Source organism: Vollenhovia emeryi, unplaced genomic scaffold, assembly GCF_000949405.1.
Source record: "Vollenhovia emeryi isolate VEMERY1.0 unplaced genomic scaffold, V.emery_V1.0 DF939734.1, whole genome shotgun sequence".
Lineage (NCBI taxonomy): Eukaryota > Metazoa > Arthropoda > Insecta > Hymenoptera > Formicidae > Vollenhovia > Vollenhovia emeryi.
Genome location: NW_011966632.1, coordinates 11537 through 22238, shown reverse-complemented (window position 1 = coordinate 22238; position 10702 = coordinate 11537). Strand labels below are relative to the sequence as shown.

At 35.8% G+C, this 10702-nt stretch overlaps 1 protein-coding gene across 1 annotated transcript; it reads left to right on the top strand.

Annotated features, from left to right (window-relative positions):
* The first annotated feature begins 514 nt into the window (after positions 1-514).
* Positions 515-7405, top strand: LOC105556872 (nuclear RNA export factor 1-like). The gene is made up of 7 exons (XM_012003983.1): positions 515-821; positions 2630-2982; positions 3072-3158; positions 3316-3559; positions 3656-3849; positions 3940-4494; positions 4621-7405. The coding sequence occupies exons 1-7, from the start codon at positions 746-748 to the stop codon at positions 5068-5070; spliced, it is 1959 nt and encodes a 652-aa protein (XP_011859373.1). The 5' UTR covers positions 515-745; the 3' UTR covers positions 5071-7405.
* Positions 7406-10702: the final 3297 nt, after the last annotated feature.

The following is a 10702-nucleotide window of genomic DNA, read 5'->3' as shown; positions in this document are numbered from 1 at the left end:
AAAAAATAAATTATCTTGACACAATACGGTCTATTTGCCCTCCTCTCCCCCGTCTACATCCTTGTCCCGGTCGTCTCATGGCACAATATGGCAACCTTATATTATACATATCCCCAAATTTTAGGAACTTTTTAAGGTTGGTACAATTTGAACTCTTCCAAGCGAGAAATCAAGACAGAGAAACGATTTCCGAGAGAGACACAAAACCAAATGAGCACACCATGTTTCTTTCCACCATGGTGCGGCCGACAGGCCGACAGCCAGTGATGCCAGCCGAGAACGTTTACCCGCACGCTGCAGCGGCGGTGGGAGTAGGAGTGGGGATAGTCCGTTTGGCCACGCGCGCGCGCACGCTCGCACACAAGCAATGCGCCGTAAATACGTGTGCACACGTATATACGGGGCGTTGCTTGTGTGCGAGCGTGCGCGCGCGCGTGGCCGAACGGATCATCCCCACTCCAAGTGGGTAAACGTTCTCGGCTGGCATCACTGCCGACAGCCGCGCATCTCGCTCGTTTCTCGCTCATTCGTAATTTCGTACCCATTCGTACCACAGCGTCGCTAGGGTTCGGATGTGCTTGCGTAGCTCGTAAGAGTGAAGGGCAAAGAGAATCGTTAGGCGAAGTTCGAGGTTAGGAGTAGGGTTGTGCGAGTAGATAGAGATAGTAGCTAGGTGTTTCACGGTTTTCGCTTAGGTCTCGCGTTTAGCTTCGTGGATCCCTTAGGTTCCGTGGACTCGAGCAAGATGCCGAAAAGATCAGGCAACAATAGATGGGGCGGCCGCGGTAACAACCGAGGAAACGAGGCCAAAGGGTATTTTGGTGAGTGTTCTCAACCGCTTCACGGCTCGCTACGCGCGATTCGGGCTCGCGGTTTTCTCCGCGGGAGCGCGAAATGATATCCCGCCCGCGTTTATCCGTTCGGTTCATATTGCGTACGCGCTGCAACGGCCCGTTGGTGTCGCATACGAGAAGACGAGATGGACGCTCTGCTTCGTGCGGAGCATGCAACTGCGCAATTTTTTCCCCGCTTTGATACGCGCGTCTCTGCAGCGCGGATTGATCAGGTCGGTCGCGCGATACGGAGGAAATTAACTGCGCGGGAGAAAAAGTGGCAAATCAATTTGTTAACGAATAAATCTCGAGCGAGAGAGTTTTGTAACGAACTGTGTCTTTCGCGAACGCGATGTTAACGGGATTGTGACACCGCACCTTCTGTCGGTGTAGAAAGTTGTAAAAATCGCCTCCGATCTTTTTTCGAAAGTGGCTTTGCGAAATAACTCTAAATTTTTGCAGTCGACGTCTGATTAATTGGGATTAAGAGGAGCGAAACAGTCTCCCGCGCTTTTCGTGAAGAATCGTGGTTGAATTATCTATCGCTTTCAATCTTGAAAATGGCACTACAAGATAACTTGACATTTTCACAGCCGATATCTAATCAATTGAAAGTAATGAAAATTAAGAGGAGCAAAGTAGTCGCCCGCGTTTTTCTTGATTTGCAGAATTGCGGTAGAATTTACGATCGATTTCAATTTTTCTTGGGAACGGCTTTACGAAGTAACTTGCAATTTTCACAGCCGACTGATTAATTAAGATCAAGAGGAACAAAATAATCCTCCGCGTTCTTCTTGATTCGAAGAAAAAAGTTACGGTTGAATTTGCCAAGTCAATCTTCTTTTCTTGATACAACGTATTTAACGTGCTAACATAACTTTATCTTCTAGTCTTAAACACTTCCGGCCGTTTTAGACTTAGGACTCGAGCCAGGCTTAGGAATATCCACCGTGCCAAAACCTTTTTTCAGGCATTCGCGAAAACGACCCCAAAGGGTGGGTTCATTACAATAGCCGGCCGCCGAAATTCAAACGTAATTTTTCTTTCTCAAAATCAGGAAAAACTCGAATAGAATCACTTTGTTCTTCTATTAATCAGACGTCGACCGTAAAAATTTCAAGTCATCCTGTAAAGCAGTTTTCGAGAAAAGTTGTGGATTTTCATGTCGCGTCCTAATACGATCGGACGAGGGGGAAACCGCTGACCAAAATCTTATACACTAATGCCCACTAATGCCCAGTGGGCATTGCATTATCTTATCTTATTTCCTTTTGTTTACCTTGCTTTACCTTTTTTATCTTTATAATGCCCCAGCAAGGCCCAATGCCCAGACTAATGCTCAAGAAATGCCTAGTAATAGCCAGTAATGCCACAGATCTATACACCACATGCCCTCAGCGGTTTCCCCCCTCGCGATCGGACGATTGCGAAAACTCTTGTATAGCACGACATTCGCGCGATATGGAATTCATCCTGATAAGATTTAGGAATATTTGTGCGCTTTTGTACCACAATTTTATATTGCATTTTAATACCACACCGTTTCTTGTTACATGTTACAAGATTTTGCACTATAAGACGTTTTACAGGAAACCGAACGGCTGTGTTATCCCAGGGTTATCTGCACGACATCATGAAATATTCGGATCGTGCAATCTTGAGGAATTGCAATAAAAAAAATGACTGAATATTAAATATATACACATTTATATTGATTGCCTGCAAAATAATCTGTTCTAGGATATAAACAATGATTTTTGTGTAATTTTACTGCTTTACCATAAATTTGCTTTTAGGTCACGATGATCGTACGATGGTACGAAACGTAGGAAGGGATGGTGGACCGAGCGTCGGTCCCACAAAACATCGCGTATCGTTTAAGACCCTTAGGCCAAACCACAGGGATATGTCGCGTAATTTGATATTGTCAAATTTACTGGACGAAGACATTCCAATGGCGGGTAGTTCCAACAATAATACTAGGCAGGTGGTAATGAATCAGAGGGATAGAGATAGGGGTGATAGGACTTGGCATACGGTCTCTCGCGGTAGGAACAGTCCGATGCCGAATAGGAATTTCAAAGGAGGTCAAGCTGGTTCGAGGTCACGGGTGCTTCCGATTGTCGAGTCCAATTGGTATAGGATAATTGTAAGTACATATATTATACGCAAATAATTATGTTATGTCAATGATATGTATATTACAGCTTGGACAAAATTTTTACTTGTGTCTTACAGATACCATTTGGTAATAAGTATGAGAAGGAGCATGTTATTCATGCGCTTCTCAACTGTATGGCACCTCACGCATTCATTCCCATAATGGTAACTATTATTTTTATCTTGCAGGAAAAGTTCATATTTTTTATTTAGTATAATGTATTAATGTAATTTGAATGACAGTCTGCATGTATAAATAAAGCGACAATAAAAATAAAAATCACCTCGAAACCATAAATCCTCACCGCTAAATTGTTTACAGTACAAGGTAATGGGAAGTGAAGCCAGTTTCTATATTGACGATCACAAGACGGCGAACGCATTGTTGCGTTGCGATCGCAAGGTACTGATGGATGACGGATTCAAGTTACAAGTGAAGGCGAAGCCCGGATTTCCAATTTGCGAAATTGATGAAAAGTTGAAAGAACGATTGAAGCAAGCCATGGTTAAGAGATATGTACAAGAGAAAAATGCTCTAGACTTGTCCAAGTTTCATGTTGATTCCGGTACGAAGAAATTTCTGACTTTTATTCCCTATAAATATATTAAAGATATCAATAAGATTTGTAAGTTCAAACTACATGTAATTTTTCGCCTTACAGATCTTTACTCGGATTACTTTTGTGCGTTGTGCCACCCTGTTATGTTGATGGCTGTGTTAGATATTGTTGGGGAACACATTCCGAATCTAGAAGCATTGAACTTAGAAGGCAACAAATTACATAATCTCGAGAGACTTGAGGTGTTGAATAAGAAGTTCTCGAAATTGAAGATTCTTTATATTGGTGATAATAAGGTAAGTGACCGCGCGAATAAAAAATATATATATGACATGATCGTCAATATAATGTCCCGGTTTTAAAACCTGATTTATTGCATATTTTAGATCAAAGATATTCACCAACTGAATGGTATTAAGGATCTAAAACTGGAAGAATTGAAGTTGTCTGGAAACCCTGTTTGCAACAGGTATAAGTCTCGGCAAAGTGATTACACAAGTGACGTCCGAAAGAGATTCCCCAGGTTGCTACGATTGGATGGCATAGAATTACCGCGTCCAATTATTTTTGATGTTATCGATATAACTGTCAAGATACCTCCATCGCAAAGAATGTTTGTTTTGGATCCTAAAATTCAAGAGATAGCGAGCCAGTTTTTGCAACAATACTTCACGATATTTGATAGCGATAATCGTCAACCTTTACTCGATGCATACGCCGAAAATGCATGCTTAAGCCTGACGATAACCAATTTCCATAACAATAATCACAAGTTAAATGGGTATTTCACGGAGAATAGAAACTTATTTAGAACAATTGATTCAAATAGAAGACAGAAGTTATTAAAACAGGGTAGATTGCCAGTAGTTTCGTTTATATCGGAAATGCCAAAGACAAGGCATTTATTGAATACCTTTACCATGGACATCACTCTTGCAACAGTAAGTAATCCTATTATACTGTTGTGTATTACATTTTATTACTCATATGTGAGATAAAGACAAACTTATAATTTATTTTTTATTAATTGAAAACAAATAAGTCAATTAGTTTTTATGTATTTACAGCAAGCAATGATGTTCATTACTATAACGGGTTACTTTCAAGAACTTGATAAAGACGAGCCCATTCGTTACTTCAACCGCACCTTCATAATTGTTCCGGAAGGTGGGGGATACTGTATTCGAAATGAGCAGTTGCACATTAGTCAGCCGTCTGAGGCGCAATTGAAGCAACTGCATCAGCAACTGAATCAGCTCAGAAGTCAACCGCAACCGCAGACGGTGCCGCAGACGGTGCCGTTGGAAACTTCAGAAGTAGCGAAACCGATGACAACAGAACTTAGCGACGAAATAAAACAGCAAATGACGGTGACGTTAAGTCAGCAGACAAATATGAATCTGGAATGGAGCTTAAAGTGCTTACAAGAGACTCAGTGGAATTATGATAATGCACTCTCTGCTTTTCACGAGTTCTTTAAACGTGGGCAGATACCGTCAGAAGCGTTTACGAGGTAAACGCCATACATTGAGTAAGGAAACTTGCCATTGTGATAATAGCGTAAGAAAAATCAGAGTGCAGGAGCTTCTTGTTTAACTGCGATCTCCATTCCATTCCGTCGTATACTTTTTTTTATAAGTATACTTATTTTGTATCTTGTATCAAAACTTGAGTAGAAAGCATTTGGTTATTTGTTACTTTCGATTTATGTATTTCTAGCAACAAAAGATAATTATTAATTTTTTTGAGGAAAGGGTAAATGCTAGAAAAAGCAATAGATTAGGTATATTAATAGAGTTCCTTTAAAAAACTATTTCAAATATATCTACAATCCGTCTTGTTTAAACATTTAAATTTTGTTTAAACATCTGAATCTTGTTTAAACATTTAAATTTGCACACAATACATCCACATGAAAATTGTTAAAAGTCATCATTTCTATCTCATTACAATCTTGTTTAAGAAAAGTCATAACTATGTTTATATTCTGATTTTTAACAAATTTCATACGTATACAGATATATTATTGTTTGACAGTACTAGTGAAAACAGTAACTTTTCCAACAATTATTTGTAAACCATAGTTTTTTCTGAAATTATGAAAATGTTAATTTAAAAATATTATAACGTACATATGTTAATTAAGTACACATTTTTGAACAAAGCAGAAGCTCCAACAAGAATCACAGCTATTTTGTGACAACAAAACAAAACGAGCTGTAAAAACATATGTATCTAAAGTTTTAATGGAGGGCTTCAAGTTTTTATAAGAATAATTATAGATACTTATCTCTGATGTGATCTTCAACTGGAAGCTTTCCATTAACCACTTCAGCGGCAGACAAAATTTCACTGTTTGTGCCCCAGTGGGCAAGAAAAAAAAGTAATCGGATTTTAATGTCACTTGGTATCTAGAGGTTTTTTGGGCCGCTGAATACGAATTTGCGATCAAAATTCAAAATGGCGGACCCAATGTGGCGACCAAAAATAATCACAAAGTCCGAAATCTTTCCGATTGTTAAGAAATCTATAGGTATCTAGGGGTTTTTTGAGCCGTTACGAATTTGATATCAAAATTCAAAATGGCGAACAAAATAAAAAACGCACAAAAAATAAAAACGCTAAAAAAATAAACGCAAAAAAATAAAAAAAGATATAGGAACATAAATCTGAATTCATAAACATTGTCAGGAGACAAGGTTTTTGAATTTTTATATTTTTTATGCGGCCGCCATTTTGAAATTTTGATCGCAAATTTGTATTCAACGACCCAAAAACCCCTTGACACTAGGTTTCTTAACATCGAAAACAATCAAAAAGATTTTGGATTTTGTGATTATTTTCGATAGCCATATTGGGTCCGCCATTTTAAATTTTGAAATTTTGATCGCGAATTTGTATTCAACGACCCAAAAAACCCTTGGGTACCAAGTTTTATGAAAATCGGGCCAGTCTAATTAAAAATTAAACGATGTGCGCCATATGGCGTCAATGCCCACAGGGACACGTACATTTTCCGCGCCATATGGCGTCAATGCCGCTGAAGTGGTTAAAACCTTACATACATATGCTTTTAGAGATTGTTTTGTTCATTGTTACAAAAAAATTGCAATTTCTGCTAGAACACCACTCTGCATATTTAGGTATTTTTGGGTAATATGTATAATGAAATCACTGATCATTATGTATAGGATTTGATGAACTGAATATTCCCAAAAATAATTTTTATACTTTTTCAAGCAGTTATTTAGTAATACTAGTGATCATTTGGGTTACTGTTCATTGGTGTTATTTGATAAATATACACCGTCTAAATTGAAATAGATATGTGCACATTTAATAGTAAGACAAGTCAGATTACTAATAGACTGATTAACTTAGGAACTTAGTTATTTTACATATAACAAGCAATATTTTGTTGCCAATGTTTCTAGGTTTTGATACATGGTATAAAAAATTTTATCTTTAAAGAGTAAAAAAATGAAAACAAAAAAATTAAGTAGGTGAAAAAATTTAGTTATTTAGTCTTTCCGTGGGGAGAACAGAAATTATTATTATTAATTTCACGTTAAGATATGATTACGTTAAGATATCAGAGTCAACCAATTTATTCGAGATTCAGAAAGAGTATGAACTAAAAGAAAAATTTATATTCCATTAACACATTTAAATTTTCGATTTGCTCATGAGGTACGAGCAAATGGGAAATATAAATATATTCAATGATGTTACCGTGATCGCAATAATGTTAGATCCAAAAAATTAGGTTTGTTAGATTGGACTTGCTTCCAACAGACAGAGAGAGAGAGAGAGAGAGAGAGAGAGAGAGAGAGAGAGAGAGAGAGAGAGAGAGAGAGAGAGCCATTTAAAAGATATTGATACTTTTTATTTTTTTTAATTAAAAAGAAATTAAGAAACTTTTATATTATACATATAGACGAGTTGGAGTCTATTATGCACATATATTTTTTGTACACAAAAGTAAAAAGTATCTCTATCTTTTTCTCTAATTAAAAAGATTTCCGTTTGTATCTATAACAAACAACATAATATTCTCCTAATTGTATCTAACATCATTGTGAACAGTTAATTTAAGAAATTTTACATCTAAAAGATTAAGTAAAAAAAACGTTCTTTTTGCATATCTAATATTTAATTTTTCTAATACAGATAGGATTCGTTTTATGATTTATTTTACAAATGTTTTCCCTTACATTAGTATTATATAATAACTTTGATCAAAATTATATAAAAACAAGTATAAGTAAACAAAGCAAGTGTTTAAATGTTAAAAATAACTCATTATTTAAAAAAACAGGAGTACATACTTTGGAGAATTTTGCTAGAACTTAACTTCGTTTTGTTGTAATCCTATCGTAAAACGGATCCTACCTGGTTAAATTTAGGTTTTTGCACTATCAAAAGGGTATTTGCTCAAAAATACTTGAAAAACGGGCAATTTTTGAACTTTTTAAATTTTTTTATACAAAACGCGATATATATGGTAAGAAATGATAAATAGTAACAAATACGTATACAGAATAAGTTTTTCTATTTTTATTTATAAGATAAAAATTTCAAGAATTGCCTATTTTACTTTTGAGTAAGTATCTTATTAATTGCATAATTTATTACGCAGGATAGATAAAAAATTCAGATCTCTATATACAAATTTAGATGTAAAAGAAGTTTCGAGTATTTATAATATAGGTATATCAAACGATATTTAAAGACTAGTGCAATTTGATAAAGTACAATGGTTTCTCAAAATTGTCGTTTAATATGTACGTCGATACAAACGCAATTGAATAGCTTTTTTAAAATTGTAAATAGTGTTGTATGATATAGGTTTATGCGTCCGCGTAAGTCGCTAGGCATGTAGGTGAAAAAGAGTTCGCTTACATTATGTGAGTATAAATTATTCGATCGGAGAATAGTATTTATGACGGGTTTAATTTTCTTTTCGCAATATATGTAGCGTTACGTATATGCGAAATACAACTTTCAGTTCTTATCTTATTGAGGATGTGGATTACATTCCACATACATACGAAAATACATATGCACACATCCAACGAACAGCCAGAAACGTCGCGTACCGGGATGATGTTCTAAAATTTTCAACTCGAGAACAATGTCCTGGTGTTTCTAAATGGGATTTTTAACTCGAAGTCCAACCACTCGTTGTGACTCGTGTTAGAAAACTAATCCCAAATATCATCTATAGTCAGGCAATATCATGGCATGGTGGAAGGACGTAGACTTCGTTCCTAGAACGAGATGAATAAGTCTGTTGCGAGGGTGAACAACAGTTGATTAAGCACATTGTCGCCTACATCCCTACGATATCGTATGGGGGTAGGCGCGTAGCTTACATCGTCACAGTGGGAATAGCTGCAAGGAATTGTCTGCATTCCCCTGGAAACTGCAAGCACTCAAGTGCGCTTAAAAGTCAGAAGTGATCTATGATGTGCGGATGTGTTGTCAAATATATTTCAACGGTATCACCCACCTGTTAACAACAACTCGCGTAGTAGCATTGATTATTTCAATATCGTAGGTGCCTTAAATAATAAGGCAAAAAGAAATCATTTATACTCACATACTCGTATGCGATAGTTTTAATTTAAAAAAGAATGTATGCATGTATTTTGACTGGATAAAGACACGCGAAATATTACAGAGATTATTGTATACATTTATTACAAACAGAATTTATAAATCTCACATGTGATCGAAAAACATGTTCTTCTTTACGTAGATATGTACAAAGATGATTAGATACTTTTATTTTGTAAAACGCGTACAAGTGGATAAGATCTTCTACTGTTATTAATGTTACATAACAAAAAAAACACTCTTGTCTCGCATAAGAAGGAAAAAGAGAGGGATTATACATAAAATTGTACATAATGTAAATACCTCTATTAATAAGTGTCGTCGATATAATTAAGAATTGCTTGTACAATACTTAACTGTGTAGTATGAATAAAGAAATAATATTTTATACACATAAATTGTTTCCTATTTATATAAACCTACATTATATAAGAGAGTATGCCAATTTACGTGAAAATACCATGTATGAAACTGTACGAAAACGTCTCCTTTATTCGGATGTTCTTTTTTCTACGTTTTCTGTTACCTGTAAGCGAGTTATTTCACGTTAAATCTTAGCGTAATTAATTAATCTACCAATTTTACGTATGATTTCATACCTTGTCATACTATAATTAGCGAAAAACTCTTCCTTCGTCGTTCTCTTGAAAAAGCCTACCTGTAATTAACAAACGAGAACCAACGATCAAAACATACTTCGGAAAAGCAATAATGATAGAACAGCGGTGTGTGAAAGACTTACCATGTTTAATATGATAATAACGATACACAGTACAAGTAAACCTAACGAGACCGACACAAGCACAACCCACAGTTGCAAGTTTTGCGTCTTCACTACGCTATAAAATTCGGTCGTGACATTCACATCATGCCTGTAACGTAAATATTTCTTAAGAAGGTATTCGCACAAAGGTATCTGGAAAATTGGCATTAAAAAATTTTTTTTCTCATAAACGAAGAAATTTAGGATCTTGTAGTTCTGCGTACGTAGAGGAAAGTCCCATATTACGAGATAGGATCCTAATATGGGATAATATGGGCACAGATTAATAGACAGATCGCCAAAGGCCCGGGTGAAGACGAGACCATAAATTATAATTTTTGGAACAAGCAGAATTTAAATAAAAATGTAAGTGGGGACAAAAACATTGAAACGATTTCAGGAATTTCAAAAGCCGAAGGTATGATTACTCTATCAGTGAAAATTTATGATATAACGAAACAATTTTCATTTTTCGTAATAAAGAGTGATTCATTTAAAGATGATGTACAATTGTTGGGTTTAGACTGTATAAAAGAATTCAAACTTTGTCAGGATGAAAATTTGAAAATATGGCAAAATAATAATGAAAACATAAAACAAATAAAAGAAAATTCCGGAACGAGTATAAATGTAATAAATAACATCAATTCTGATAATAGTCTGGAAAATCTAATGACGAAATACAATAGAGTTTTCGCAAAAGAAAAATTTGATATTGGTACGGTAAAAAATTATAAAGCCATGATAAAACTAACGGGAAACAAGTA

Bases quoted from the DNA above. Each gene is read 5' to 3' on its own strand.
- LOC105556872 (XM_012003983.1), top strand. From the start codon at position 746: ATGCCGAAAAGATCAGGCAACAATAGATGGGGCGGCCGCGGTAACAAC. The intron at 3,560-3,655 runs GTACGAAGAAAT...TTCGCCTTACAG, and splicing joins CAAGTTTCATGTTGATTCCG to ATCTTTACTCGGATTACTTT. The intron at 4,495-4,620 runs GTAAGTAATCCT...ATGTATTTACAG, and splicing joins TGGACATCACTCTTGCAACA to CAAGCAATGATGTTCATTAC.